Genomic DNA, 16,325 nt, shown 5'->3' with positions numbered 1-16,325 from the left:
ATATTAAAGTGCACTTATTCTAATATAACAGGCTTTTAAAAAATAATAATCAGTGCATCATTTCTACTTAAAATATCAAAGGGACGCAAAATGCACCCATTTTGTGGAATGGCCCTTTAACATTTGCATCACAGTGGTGGGAAAAGTACGCAATTGTCATACTTGAGTAAAAGTACAGATACCTGAATAGATAATTACTCAAGTAAAAGTGAGTCACCTAGTAAAATACTTCCTGAGTAAAAGTCACAAATATACTGAAGTACCAAAAGTAAAAGTATATAAATAATTTCAAATTCCTTATATTAAACAAACCAGATGGTGCCATTTTCTATTTTTTTTATTTACGGATAGCCAGGGACACACTCCAGCTCTCAGACAATCTACAATTGAAACGTGTGTTTAGTGAGTCTGCCAGATCAGAGGCAGTGATGATTACCAGGGATGTTCTCTTGATTAGTGCGTGAATTGGACCATTTTCCTGTCCAGCTAAGCCTTCAAAATGTAATGAGTACTTTTGGGTGTCCGGGAAAATGTATGGAGTAAAAAGCACATCATTTTCTTTAGGAATATAGTTAAGTAAAAGTAAAATTAGTCAAAAATAGTAAAGTACAGATTCCCTGAAAAACTACTTAAATCGTACTTTAAAGTATTTTATACCACTGATCACAAAAAAAGCATAATTAAAGTGTCTAATTTAGGCCCCTTTTAGCCATATATTCATGCCTCTTGTAACACTCTGTATTTGCAATAGATGGTCATAAGTTTACCGTCTGTTTAATGTTCTCATTCACACAGGAGAGAGACATGACTATCGTGGATCCTCTGGGGAGCCTCAACAACATCCTGCTGACGAGGAAGAGAAGAGTCTCTCCAGATCAGAACACCAGATGGTACAGCTTGGTTTGGTCTAGCATACATCTTGCTCTATCGGGGTCTGGGTTTCTGTAAGGCACTTTATGACAACAGTGACATCAGCATCCATAATGATATGTGTCTGTGTCCCCTCTTTGTGGTTACCAGGACAACGCTAGCCCTTCCACCCTCCCGGAGTCCCCATGTCATGCCTCTCCCGGTAGCACCTTACTGCTGGGTATGAAGAGGTTGTCTGTGCAGCTGGTGGACTGCAGGAAAACAACAGGTCTGAGTGGAACTGTGAGAGGAGGAGAAGAGACGAAAGGATCAGATTTGACTCATCAAAGTAAGTGCTGTAGTTTGAACAAATACAATAGATCTGCCCACTGGTATCTGTTACCAGGACAACCAGCATAGTTCTGTTAGTTGACATGAAGATGGACTGGTATCTTTTACTAGTAGGGCTGTCACAGACTAATAAACATCTTGTTTGACTTAGTCACTTGTTCTTTCGACCAATCAATTGGTACAAGTTTTAAACGTGTATTTCTATATATACACTACCGTTGAAAAGTTTGGGGTCACTTAGAAATGTCCTTGTTTTTGAAAGAAAGGCAAATTTTTTTCCCAATAAAATAACATCAAATTGATCAGAAATACAGTGTAGACATTGTTAATGTTGTAAATGACTGTTGTAGCTGGAAATTGCAGATTGTTTTATGGAATATCTACATAAGCGTACAGAGGCCCATTATCAGCAACCATCACTCCTGTGTTCCAATGGCACTTTGTGTTACCTAATACAAGTTTATAATTTTAAAAGGCTAATTGATCATTAGAAAACCCTTTTGCAATTATGTTAGCACCGCTGAAAACTGTTATGCTGATTTAAAGAAGCAATAAAACTGGCCTTCTTTAGACCAGTTGAGTGTCTGGAGCATCAGCATTTGTGGGTTTGATTACAGGCTCAAAATGGAGCAATTCGCCTTTTAAAATTATAAACTTGTATTAGGTAACACAAAGTGCCATTGGAACACAGGAGTGATGGTTGCTGATAATGGGCCTCTCTTTTAGGTGTAGTGACACAGTGCAGTAATATCTAACAGAACAATACATGCAAATCCCCACAATTTCTTTTAAGGATGAAGAAATATTGAGAAATAGTAGACCGAGCAATGTCAGAGTCCGGAATATAATTATACAGTTTGTTTACAATGTATATGATGGTGTGTAGAGACATTTTGGAGCGTATTTTAATAGGAAAGGTGTGAACAGCAGTAGTTATATAGGATGAGCCTTGACTAGAATACAGGGTGGAGTACTGGGTGGTAGATGGCTAGTAACAGTGACTAAAGTTCAGGGCAGGGTACTGGGCGGAGGCCGGCTAGAGGTGACTATTTATCAGTCTGATGACCTGGAGATAGACCACACATTCACCACACAATAAGCATTGTGGTGGCAGCATCATGTTATGGGTATGCTTGTCACCGGCAGGGACTGGGGAGTTTGTCAGGATCAAAAGAAATATGAAAGGAGCAAAGCTCAGGTAAAAAGTTAAAACCCACCTCAGTCTTCTGAGAACCTGTTTCCATCACATCTGTTGTGAGTTTTTATAAGGTATGACTTTACTCACATAACATTTTGGATGGTTAATCAAGCAAAATACAGCCTAATTATTTTCCCCTCAGGAAGCTCCGGTAAACAGTGGTTGTAGTACACTGCTGCCACCACCAGGCCTGGAGGGCATTTTTACTTTGTTGATAGCTAGCTGCTGTGTGGACAAAGACGTAGCAGTTAGCTAACTGGCTACCAATCAAACCTATTGTGTGTATTGAACATTCATATTAGACAGCCGTACCTATAGAATAGCACCACCAAGATCAGCCCATTCTCTTCCTGACGTCAAATGGAAACAATGGAGCAAATGTATCACATCTAAATATCACTTGGTTATCAGAGGAGTAAACTATGAAGCCAGCAGGAACTACTCAGACATTCTAAATATCACTTGATTATCAGAGGAGTGTATTATGACATCAGATAGAACTACTCAGACATTCTAAATATCACTTGATTATCAGAGGAGTGTATTATGACATCATATAGAACTACTCAGACATTCTAAATATCACTTGACTATCAGAGGAGTGTATTATGACATCAGATAAAACTACTCAGACATTCCAAATCAGGCTTCATCCATATCATGAAGGTGGATATTAATCCAACCATTTCTAAAGTAATGACGGGGCTGATGGAAACAGGATATGCCTGTACAATTTTATAAATGCAGACAGACAATTTGCTAGTTTAATTGACATGGTGGGGTCTTTTTGTGTCAGTAAAAACGTATGAGCGAGAAATGGCGGTGGAAACTCCTTTATCCACAAATATTTATATAATAACCATCATATCAAAGTTAACTTGGAGTCACGTGATGATATGTTGTGTGGTCCTCCCTCTACGATTTGGGAACCCATGTAGTTTATTAGGCTACAGATGAAATAAGTTATGAACTTCACAGGGTGGTGAAACTGCATAATAAAATAATATCTCTCTTATCCATAATAATCTCATCATGTAGGTAGCCTACCATCACTGTATATGTAAGCTGCAGGCTACAGTGCACGGGACAAGAGCACGTTTTCTATTTTACGCAAGTTTTTAAAACCATCAGTGGAGTTGAAAATGTGATGGAAACCAATTTAACTTGTATTTTTCATTCGGTACATGGGAATTTAACAGCAAACGTTATTCTTCTTGTGCACTACGCCATAACGCAAAGCCTTTTATCCACAATAAGTCAGTTTGATGCAAACATTTCTGGTGGGAAAATGTGTTTACTGTTTTATGCAGATTTGAGAATATTCACATGGAAATCTGGCACAAATTGCATGGAAACTTAGCTACTAAGGTGGATATTGATCCAACAGCACGTATTCAAACCAGCCCACTGGGCACAGACGTGTTGAACGTCTAGTTTCTATTTACATTTCTTTGAGTCGTCAACAAAAGTGGATTCAACATTAAATCAACACAAAATGTCACCTGTCATTGGATTTAGGTTGCCAGTTCGGTGAAAAATAAAAAATACCTGATGTTCATGGCTTTTTACAAATCCAATCAGTTTCCCACATTGATCAAACATCATCACATGGATTTGTTTTGTTGAAATGACGTGGAAACAACGTTTATTCAACCAGTGGGTTGCTTGTAAATGCCCCCAGGAAAGTAAAACGAAGAACTCTTCACTGAGACAATGATAAACAGCAATCTGTGGGAGAGTTGTGGTGGATATTATAAAATAAGGATCCGCTGGAGTCCAAGTCAAACCAAGATTCTTTATTTCTGAGCTCAGAGAGAATAACAGAGTTACACAGTGCAGTGTAGACAGTCTGAATTCCTGAAGCATTGGGTGATGAGCACATATCTTTATAGTTTCCTGTTCCTGGGAGGGACTTTATTCATACAAGGACACAGGTGCAGCTGGTTTGCAACACTGGATGATACTCCCAAGAACAGGAGATTATAATAGAACAGTTTCACAAGGTTAGTCTGTGGTGGTTCATTTCTTTATTACCAAATGAGGAGAGACAAACTTCACACACCAATCAGAGTTATACTTAAACTACATCTTTAATAATAAGATCTTTGCAATGACTTTCAACAATTCACTATTTCTAATGAACCGTTGAGAGTGGCAACACAATGGCTACTGAGATCTTTTATAGCAAAGATCCACTCCCACTCCTGGACAAGCTCACTGAGGGGTGTGAGCCTCTAGGTCATACACTATCCCAGGATAAGTGCAACATCAGAGAGGACATACTATGGTTCCAGACACTGCCATACACCTCCCCCCAATGCCAAAGGAGGGAGTGACTTGCGCAGACATTGTGGAAACCAGTAATTGGTTCCCCATTAATCACACCATCCCTTCACATAGTTTAACAGATACATTCACATATGAAGACAATGTTCCCTCCTGTCCTCTTCCCTTCCTGATATTCTGCATAGCACCAGGGACATGTAAAAGACAAGCCTGACCTCTCCCCTCTCTGGGCCCCAGGTGACTGAGCCCCAGCTGAGGGAAGAAGTGCAACTGCCAACACCAGAGTCCGAAGGGGTACATTCTAATAACAAGTATATCACATCAGCATATTATGCTGATAAGACATCTTAATTATCTATGTTAACCAACTAATTCCGATTCATCCGCCACAAGTCACATACTCAGATATGTGGACACATACAATTAACATTTTGCATTACAGAGTCTGTGAACATTTTCCTTTCATTAAATCATCAGTGGGCCAACATTGCAAATGTAAACAACGGAACAAATGCATCACATCCAAATAACACTTGATTATCTGTAGTGCTGGAGGAATGACACACAGATTGACACACACACAGTGTCAGAGTTTAAAAAAGGACCATTTAAAACAGAAGGAATCTGACCTACTCTATATTCAAACTCCATATTCAATTCATGTTTTCTAATAAAAACATACAAATATATGTTTTAGTATACTTTGTACAATTCAAGTTCATATGGTAAAAACAGGTAATCATTAGCAGTCAACAATATAAGACAGCAAGTCCCCTGTGTGTATTCTTTCATGCCATTTCAGCTCCCCCAGCTGGTTGAAACTCTTTCCGCACTGGGAGCAGTGGTAAGGCTTCTCCCCTGTGTGCATTCTCTCATGTTTTTTCAGGTTCCCTAAATCGTTAAAACTCTTTCCGCACTGGGAGCAGTGGTAAGGCTTCTCCCCTGTGTGTATTCTCTCATGTTTTTTCAGGTTCCCTAAATCGTTAAAACTCTTTCCGCACTGGGAGCAGTGGTAAGGCTTCTCCCCTGTGTGCATTCTCTCATGTTTTTTCAGGTTCCCTAAATCGTTAAAACTCTTTCCACACTGGGAGCAGTGGTAAGGCTTCTCCCCTGTGTGTATTCTCTCATGCCGTTTCAGATCCGCAGGCCGGTTGAAACCCTTTCCACACTGGGAGCAATGATAAGGCTTCTCCCCTGTGTGCATTCTCTCATGCCATTTCAGCTCCCCCGGCCGGTTGAAACCCTTTCCACACTGGGAGCAGTGGTAAGGCTTCTCCCTTGTGTGTATTCCTTCATGCCGTTTCAGCTTCGCCGCCTCGCTGAAACCCCTTCCACACTGGGAGCAGTGGTAAGGCTTCTCCCCTGTGTGCATTCTCTCATGGTTTTTCAGGTTCCCTAAATCGTTAAAACTCTTTGCACACTGGGAGCAGTGGTAAGGCTTCTCCCCTGTGTGTATTCTCTCATGCCGTTTCACCTTCGCCGCCTCGCTGAAACCCTTTCCACATTGGGAGCAGTGGTAAGGCTTCTCCCCTGTGTGTATTCTCTCATGCCATTTCAGCTCCCCCGGCAGGTTGAAACTCTTTCCGCACTGTGAGCGGTGATAAGGCTTCTCTGTGTGAATTCTCTCGTGTTGTTTCAGGTCCCATAACCGGTTACAACCCTTTCTACAGTGGGAGCACTGGTGTCGTCTTACTGGTTTGGACGTCCCTGGCTCTGGTTCCTCTGAGTCTGGTCTTTCTCCTGCCAAAGACAGTGTTTAAAAAAAATTGAGACCTGAATGAAACCTCCACATGATAAAACAACCTTGCTACGAGGGTAAATCCTGAATCAGATCTCTCAATAACCTGAGGCCAGATTTAACAATCTTTGTGTGATTTTAAAACAAATGTTGCAGAGCATCCTGGTAATTACTGATATGTTTACATTACTTATTTTATTCATCCTGTTTTACAAGTCAGAACACAAAAAAACTAGACAGTTTTATGACACTAACATCGCTGGATTCCTATCAGCAGGTGGTTCTAAATATATAACCTTCATAGTTGTATGATACAGAATGTGACCTACAAACTTCCTTAAACATAAAATAACTAAATAGGTAATTTTGTGTGATAGTCCAAAACTTGTTTTTACGTCGAAGACACAAAGCACATCAGTAACATCTCCCCGTTGTTGAAAGGGTTCGACACATGATGTTTAAATGGACCAATTTCTTATATAGATGTTCACAGATTTTCAAAATTTTGACTATCGCCGATGTCATATTTTGGGTAAAGTAAAAAATAAGGTGAAATATTTTGGGTAGATGTTCCTAAAACTGATAGTTAATACAATTAACAAAAATATAAACTCAACATGTAAAGTGTTGGATGTTTAATGAGCTGATAAAAAAATATTTTTTTACATCCCTGTTAGCTAACATTTATTCTTTGCCAAGATAATCCATCCTCCTGACAGGTGTGGCATATCAAGAAGCTGATTGAACAGCTTGATTATTACACAGGTGCACCTTGTGCTGGGGATAATAAAAGGCCACTCGAAAATGTGCAGTTTTGTCACACAACAATGCCACAGATCTCTGAGGGAGCGGGCAAATGGCATGCTGACTGCAGGAATGTCCACTGGAGCTGTTGCCAGGGAATTGAATGTACAGTACCAGTCAAAAGTTAGGACTCACCTACTCATTCAAGGGTTTTTCTTTCTTTTTACTATTTTCTACATTGTAGAATAATAGAGAAGACATCAAAATTATAAAAAAACACATGGAATCATGTAGTAACCACAAGTGTTAAACAAATCAAAATATATATTAGATTCTTTAAAAGTAGCCACCCTTTGCCTTGATAGCTTTGCACACTCTTGGCTTTCTCTCAACCAGCTTCACCTGGAATGCTTTTCCAATAGTTGTGAAGGAGTTCCCACATATGCTGAGAACTTGTATGCTGCTTTTGTATGATTGCACTCTGCAATCCAACTCATCCCAAACCATCTCAATTTGGTTGAGGTCGGGGGATTGAGTAGGCCAGGTCATCTGATGCAGCACTCCATCACTCTCCTTCTTGGTCAAATAGCTCTTACACAGCCTGGAGGTGTGTTGACCAAGGTCATTGTCCTGTTGAAAAACAAATGATAGTGGGACTAAGCCCAAACCAGATGGGATGGCGTATCGCTGCAGAATGATGTGGTAGCCTTGCTGGTTAAGTGTGACTTGAATAAATAAATCACTGACATTGTCAACAGCAAAGCACCCGCACACCATCACATCTCCTCCATGCTTCATGGTGGGAACCACACATGCGGAGATCATCTGTTCATCTACTCCGCGTCTCACAAAGACATGACGCTCGGAACCAAAAATCTCAAATTTGGACTCATCAGACCCAAGGACAGATATCCACCGGTCTAATGTCCATTGCTCGTGTTTCTTGGCACAAGCAAGTCTCTTCTTATTGGTGTCCTTTAGTAGCGGTTTCTTTGCAGCAATTCGACCATGAAGGCCTGATTCACGCAGTCTCCTCTGAACCGATAATTTTGAGATGTCTGTTGCTTGAACTTTGTGAAGCGTTTATTTGGGCTGTTATTTCTAAGGCTGGTAACTCTAATGAACTTATGCATCAGAAGTAACTCTGGGCTTTCCATTCCTGTGATGGTCCTAAAAGTAATGATGGACTGTTGTTTCTCTTTGCTTATTTGAGCTGTTCTTGACATAATATGGACTTCGTCTTTTACCCAACAGGGCTATTTTCTGTATACCACCCCTACCTTGTCACAACACAACTGATTGGTTCAAACACATTAAAACCTGTTATGGCTAGGGGTTCCGCTAGCGGAACGTTTCGACAACATCCGGTGAAATTGCAGAGCGCGAAATATATATATTTTTTATTAGAAATATTTAACTTTCATGCATTCACAAGTGCAATACACCAAATTAAAGTTTAACTTCTTGTTAATCTAGCCACCGTGTCATATTTCAAAAAGGCTTTACGGCAAAAGCAAACCATGCGATTATCTGAGGACAGCACCCCATCAAACAAACACATGACAATCATATTTCAACCCGCCAGGCGCAAAACAAAAGTCAGAAATAACGATATAATTCATGCCTTACTTTTGAAGAGCTTCTTCTGTTGGAACTCCAATATGTCCCATAAACATCACAAATGGTCCGTTTGTTCGATTAGTTCCGTCGTTATATCTCCAAAATGTCCATTTATTTGGAACACCGGTTCCAACTCACCCAACATGACTACAAAATATTTAATAAGTTACCTGTAAACGCTGTCCAAACATTTCAAACAACTTTCCTAATCACACTTCAGGTATTTTAAAAGGTAAATAATCGCTAAAATTTAAGATGGGATAAACTGTGTTCAATACCGGATAAAAACAACGTGAAGCGTGTGACCTGGAGCGCGGATCAAAACATTAGAGAGCACTAGGCTGGACCCTCGTTCTGAATAGCCGTACTTCTTCATTTCTCTTAAGAAAAACATCAACCAATTTCTAAAGACTGTTGACATCTACTGGAAGCAATAGGAACTGCAACCAAGTGCCACAGAAAAGTGCCACACAAAACCAATTGAAAAGAGTCAACTCAACAAAAAATAATCCTCCTGGATGGTTTGTCCTCAGGGTTTCACCTGCCAAATAAGTTCTGTTATACTCACAGACATTTTAACAGTTTTAGAAACTTTAGAGTGTGTTCTATCCAAATCTACCAATTATATGCATATCCTAGCTTCTGGGCCTGAGTAGTAGGCCTGAGTAGTAGGCAGATTACTTTGGGCACGCTTTCAACCTGGATGTGAAAATACTGCCCCCTATCCCAAACAGGTTCTAAGGAAAGAAATTCCACACCTTAACTTCTAAAAAGACACGCATGTTAATTGAAATGCATTCCAGGTGACTACCTCATGATGCTACAGTCCTCCTTTAAGACTCCATGCTACAGTCCTCCTTTAAGACTCCATAATGTTTCATCATTAGATGCTACAGTCCTCCTGTAACACTTCATAATGTTTCATCATTAGATGCTACAGCCTTCCTTTATGACTCCATCATGTTTAGAATGTGTCTGGAAGCGCTACTCTATCTATTCTACTCTCATCCTTTCGGTTATAATAATATTTAATAATAATAATGTTATACTAAGTAATAACTAACTTTAATAACTAGGGTTAATACCTGCCAGGCGCACCAACAAATGTGTCAATGAGATGAGATCCTCAGACCCCTTGTGAGACCATATGCTGACACATGCACATTTGTGGCCTGCTGGAGGTCATTTTGCAGGGCTCTGGCAGTGCTCCTCCTTGCACAAAGGCGGAGGTAGCGGTCCTGCTGCTGGGTTGTTGCCCTCCTACGGCCTCCTCCACGTCTCCTGATGTACTGGCCTGTCTCCTGGTAGCGCCTCCATGCTCTGGACACTACGCTGACAGACACAGCAAACCTTCTTGCCACAGCTCGCATTGATGTGCCATCCTGGATGAGCTGCACTACCTGAGCCACTTTTGTGGGTTGTAGACTCCGTCTCATGCTACCACTAGAGTGAGAGCACCGCCAGCATTCAAAAGTGACCAAAACATCAGCCAGGAAGCATAGGAACTGAGAAGTGGTCTGTGGTCACCACCTGCAGAATCACTCCTTTATTGGGGGTGTCTTGCTAATTGCCTATAATTTCCACCTTTTGTCTATTCCATTTGCACAACAGCATGTGAAATTTATTGTCAATCAGTGTTGCTTCCTAAGTGGACAGTTTGATTTCACAGAAGTGTGATTGACTTGGAGTTACATTGTGTTGTTTAAGTGTTCCCTTTATTTTTTTGAGCAGTGTATATATATTTTTTTTTTTAAATTGGCCGATTAATCAGTATCGGCTTTTTTTGTCCTCCAATAATCGGTATCGGCGTTGAAAAATCATAATCGGTCGACCTCTAATAGGAAGAGCTGGGTTTTGACAAACTCACACTCATTCTTATGTTTAATAAATGTATCGTATAGTGTGTGTGTGTGACCGGCTTACAATGATGGCAAAATACAACACTTGAGAGTGCGCTGACCCTGGTGCTAGAGGGGGTACAGCTGGAGGTTGAATGTTTGAAGGGGTATCGGACTATAAAACGTTTGGGAACCACTGCATATACACCATACCATTATTCTATTCCTCATCAATCCACGTGGATTTAACAGTTTTTACAGTCATTTTCTTATCGGGTGCATGCTTATTAGTAACTGGGATAAGCAATTTCATAAATGTGTCAAGGGCAGTGTCTGGTTGCTCATCATTACACACCACGGACCAACAAATATTATTTACATCAAAAACATAGGAATCACTACAAAACGTATTGTATGACCTCTTGTACACAATATTAGGCCCAGCCTTTGGAACTTTGGTTTTCCTAGATATGGCTACTATATTGTGATCACTACATCTGATGGATCTGGAAACTGCTTTAAAACACATTTCTGCAGCATTAGTAAAGATATGATCAAAATATGTTGATGATTTAATTTCTGTACTGTTTGTAACTACCCTGGTAGGTTGATTGATAACCTGAACAAGGTTGACGGCACTGGTTACAGTTTGAAGCTTTCTCTTGAGTGGGCAGCCTGATCACAGCTTCCCTCCAGTATTAGTTAATTAATTAACAGTGTCTTGAATTTAGTTTGTCTGTTCAACAGTCTTGTAAAGATAGGGGGTTTGACTGGGACAGACAATGTAACATCCATAATGTTTTAAGGAAAAGTTTTTGTAAAACAAGCACCTTACATCAGATCATCTTTACATTTTTTCTCTAAAGCTAACTTTCATCAAGGTTTTATATGGTCTATTGGTTTCTCTCTTTTCATTGGCAGAATCCTTTTTCAGTGTTATGATATTCATAACATCCATATCCACCAGACTATCTTCCTGTCAACTAACAGAACTCTGCTGGTTGTCCTGGTAACAGATACCAGTGGGCAGATCTATTGTATTTGTTCAAACTAAACTACAGCACTTACTCTGATGTGTCAAATCTGATCCTTTCTTCTCTTCTCCTCCTCTCACAGTTCCACTCAGCCCCGTTGTTTTCCTGCAGTCCACCAGCAGCACAGACAACCTCTTCATACCCAGCAGTAAGGCGCTACCGGGAGAGGCACGAAACGGGGACTCCGGGAGGGAGGAAGGGCTAGCGTTGTCCTGGTAACCATAAAGAGGGGACACAGACACATATCATTATGGATGCTGATGTCATTGTTGTCATGAAGTGCTTTACAGAAACCCAGCCCAGACCCCGATAGAGCAAGCTGTATGCTAGAACAAACCAAGCTGTACCATCTGGTGTTCTGATCTGGAGAGACTCTTCTCTGACTCGTCAGCATCAGGATGTTGTTGAGGCTCCCCAAAGGATCCACGATAGTCACGTCTCTCTCCTGTGTGAACGAGAACAGCAAACAGATGTAAACTTATGACCATCTATTACAATCAAGAGGCATAAATATGTCTAAAATGGCCTTTTCCATCATGATTTTGTCAAATATTGTTTGTGTTGCAAATGTATAGGGTCAATTCCAATTCTCTCCACTGGGATTCTCTGCCTCTAACCCTAATACAGGGGCTAAGTCACTGGCTTACTGGTGCTCTTTCATGCCGTCCCTAGGAGGGGTGCGTCACTTGAGTGGGTTGAGTCACTGACGTGATCTTCCTGTCTGGGTTGGCGCCCCCCTTGGGTTGTGCCGTGGCGGAGATCTTTGTGGGCTATACTCGGCCTTGTCTCAGGATGGTAAGTTGGTGGTTGAAGATATCCCTCTAGTGGTGTGGGGGCTGTGCCTTGGCAAAATGGGTGGTGTTATATCCTTCCTGTTTGGCCCTGTCCGGGGGTATCATCGGATGGGGCCACAGTGTCTCCTAACCCCTCCGTTCTCAGCCTCCAGTATTTATGCTGCTCTCTAATTATCTCTTTTTTACTCTCTCTCTGAGGACCTGAGCTCTAGGACCATGCCTCAGGACGACCTGACATGATGACTCCTTGCTGTCCCCAGTCCACCTGGCCATCAACTCTCTAGTCCATCAACTCTCTAGAGACAGCAGGAGCGGTAGAGATACTCTTAATGATCGGCTATGAAAAGCCAACTGACATTTACTCCTGAGGTGCTGACTTGCTGCACCCTCGACAACTACTGTGATTATTATTTGACCATGCTGGTCATTTATGAACATTTGAACATCTTGGCCATGTTCTGTTATAATCTCCACCCGGCACAGCCAGAAGAGGACTGGCCACCCCTCATAGCCTGGTTCCTCTCTAGGTTTCTTCCTAGGTTTTGGCCTTTCTAGGGAGTTTTTCCTAGCCACCGTGCTTCTACACCTGCATTGCTTGCTGTTTGGGGTTTTAGGCTGGGTTTCTGTACAGCACTTTGAGATATCAGCTGATGTACGAAGGGCTATATAAATACATTTGATTTGATTTAGAATACCCCGTTAAAACAATACATTAAATCAAGAACTTCATAGTGCCCCTGTTTTTAAGACAGTACTCACTGTTTGTAATCCGATCTTCAGCCTCCTCCTTTTTCACTCCCAAAACGTCTTCCTCCTCTTTTATTGAGATAGCCTCCTCTTCCTCTTTTACTCTAAAAGGTTCTTCCTCTTCTTTCACTACATTCTCTTCTTTCAATGTTATGGCATCTTCCTCCTTTTTGATTCTGAAAGCTTCTACCTCCTCCTCTTCCACTTTGACAACCTCTTTCCCATCTTCCTCTTTCACTGTAATATCATCCTCTTCTTCTTTCAATGTGATAGCTTCCTCTTCCTCCATCCTGAAAGCTTCTTCCTCTCCTTTCACCAGAGCTTCTTTCTCCGTCGAGCTTAGTGAACTCATGCTCCGGTCGATTAGCCTAGTGCATTATCAATTTACCACATTTGCTAATTTAACAAGCAAATTACGTTTAAATGAACTACTAGATAAGTAAACAGAATTATATTCAAAACACTAAGAGTAAAATACACAAGATTGGTCCAAAGTGCTTCAATGTTTCGGTTTTTGGGTTCGCTAGCAAATCACCACGTTGGTTGAATCAGAAGCCTTTTGTCGCTGTTGAAGAAGCCTCCAGTTCCGTCCACTAGATTATACGTCACGCAAGCAGCATCACCTGAAAGACTCAAATCGCCATCTGCTGACTGGAGTGGGTAACGCAGATTGGAAAAATATTAATTACAATGTTTATTCTTGCAAGCAATGTCATGAGAGCTAATAAAAATAAACAGATGTTATGTTTTCTCTTACTTCTTACAGCCAATACTTTCCTCCAGGGCTGACCTGCCCATTAGATAGGATTAGGTGACAGATTAAAGAGTTTTCATTTTTATGTCATAGTTATTCTGAACCCACTGCCTGCAAGTCGTCTAAATTAGCCTAAGTGATTTGTATTTTCCTTCAACTTTCTGAAGAGGAAAAAGCCCTGAAATGCCCCTGTCTGAGTGCATTTGTCTACCATTATGTTTAGCTGTTGGGCGATTATGCTAATGACAACCATCTTCTGGTTGATAGAAAAGCTTTCCCCAAAACCTTGTCAATTAAATGTTAACTACAAAGTAGTCTATGCCTACCTGGCAGAATGATATCATGACTATTTGCATCAATCCAGTTGTGATTTGTTCAGCAGACTCTGCAATCACATGTGTGCTACAGAGACACCACTAACCAAGCAAGGCGCTTGCTGGTGCCACTTGAATTCAAGGGTATCTACACACAAAAATGAACATTTCTTAGATTTTTCTCAGACTTCAAAAGTGGTCTCCTGATGTGGTTTAAGTATTGTTGTGGACTTAGAACATCCAATGTTGTTGTTTTTCTATTAACAGTGTGATTTAGAGAGAAAAACTGAAAAACAGGGACAAATCAGAAACCTGGAAAAACTAAATGGAGAAAATGGAATTAGGTTAAAAAAAGAAAAGAAAAGGGATTTGATAGGGCCCTAAATATTCTATTCAGTTTCTCTCATTACTGGATTATCTAGGAATAGTGTCGAGTAACAGCTGTATCCCGAAGTGACCTTTAACCTCCCTGCTCCTCAATACTTCTTCCACTGGATCAAAGCTTCAGCCAAGTAGGATACATGATAGTAGCAACACATGGAGCTGGGTTGGATATAGTCATGGTAGGATACATGATAGTGGCAACACATGGAGTTGGGTTGGATATAGTCATGGTAGGATACATGATAGTGGAAACACATGGAGCTGGGTTGGATATAGTAATGGTAGGATACATGATAGTGGCAACACATGGAGTTGGGTTGGATATAGTCATGGTAGGATACATGATAGTGGCAACACATGGAGTAGGGTTGGATATAGTCATGGTAGGATACATGAGTGGCAACACATGGAGTAGGGTTGGATATAGTCATGGTAGGATACATGATAGTGGCAACACATGGAGTAGGGTTGGATATAGTCATGGTAGGATACATGATAGTGGCAACACATGGAGTAGAGTTGGATATAGTCATGGTAGGATACATGATAGTGGCAACACATGGAGTAGAGTTGGATATAGTCATGGTAGGATACATGGTAGTGGCAACACATGGAGTTGGGTTGGATATAGTCATGGTAGGATACATGATAGTGGCAACACATGGAGTAGAGTTGGATATAGTCATGGTAGGATACATGGTAGTGGCAGCACATGGAGTAGAGTTGGATATAGTCATGGTAGGATACATGATAGTGGCAACACATGGAGTTGGGTTGGATATAGTCATGGTAGGATACATGATAGTGGAAACACATGTAGTTGGGTTGAATTTAGTCATGGTAGGATACATTGGGCGGCAAGATGTTCTTTACCATTCGGCCATCAGATTTGCCACCAATGCTCCTAATAGGACACCTCACGGCACTCTATACTCCTCTGTAAACTGGTTATCTCTGTATACCAGTCGCAAGACCCACTGGTTTAATCCTTATTTATAAAACCCTCTTAGGCCTCACTCACCCCTATCTAAGATATCTATTGCAGCCCTCATCCTCCACATACAACACCCGTTCTGCCAGTCACATTCTGTTAAAGGTCCCCAAAGCACACACATCCCTGGGTCGCTCCTCTTTTCAGTTCGCTGCAGCTAGCCATGGTAGCCATGGGAACAAGCTGAAAAATAATGGACACTCTTTCTAACAGTTGTGGCTGCTTCGTGTGATGTATTGCTGTCTCTACCTTCTTGCCTTTGTGCTCTTGTCTGTGCCAAATAATGTTTGTACCATGTTGTGCTGCTACCATGTTGTGCTGCTACCATGTTGTGCTGCTACCATGTTGTGTTGCTACCATGTTGTGTTGCCACCATGTTGCGTTTCCGCCATGTTGTGTTGCTACCATGTTGTTCTTCTACCATGTTTTTGTCACGTGGTGTTGCAACCATGGTGTGTTGCTGCCATGTTGTTTGTCATGTGGTGTTGCTACCATGTTGTTTGTCATGTGGTGTTGCTACCATGTTGTTGTCATGTGGTGTTGCAACCATGTGGTGTTGCTAATATGTTGTTGTTATGTTGTGTTGCTGCCATGTTGTTGTTATGTGGTGTTGCAACCATGTTTTTGTCATGTGGTGTTGCTACCATGTTGTTGTTATGTTGTGTTGCTACCATGTTGTTGTT

General features: G+C 41.1%; 1 protein-coding gene across 1 annotated transcript in view; it reads right to left on the bottom strand.

Moving 5' to 3' along the window:
• The window catches only part of LOC120039782 (zinc finger protein 850-like), a gene marked incomplete at its 3' end in the record, with an annotated part of 248,537 nt that extends 233,047 nt beyond the window's left edge, over positions 1–15,490 (bottom strand). The window contains exons 1-3 of the mRNA XM_038985161.1: positions 15,450–15,490; positions 11,693–11,715; positions 5,561–6,424 (exon numbers count right to left, since the gene is read on the bottom strand). Of these exons, the coding sequence (XP_038841089.1) occupies positions 5,561–6,424; positions 11,693–11,715; positions 15,450–15,490 (928 nt within the window). The remainder of the gene's footprint in view (positions 1–5,560; positions 6,425–11,692; positions 11,716–15,449) is intronic.
• Positions 15,491–16,325: the final 835 nt, after the last annotated feature.

Source organism: Salvelinus namaycush, unplaced genomic scaffold, assembly GCF_016432855.1.
Source record: "Salvelinus namaycush isolate Seneca unplaced genomic scaffold, SaNama_1.0 Scaffold3, whole genome shotgun sequence".
In the NCBI taxonomy this organism is placed as follows: domain Eukaryota; kingdom Metazoa; phylum Chordata; class Actinopteri; order Salmoniformes; family Salmonidae; genus Salvelinus; species Salvelinus namaycush.
This window is presented reverse-complemented; position numbering and strand designations above follow the sequence as displayed.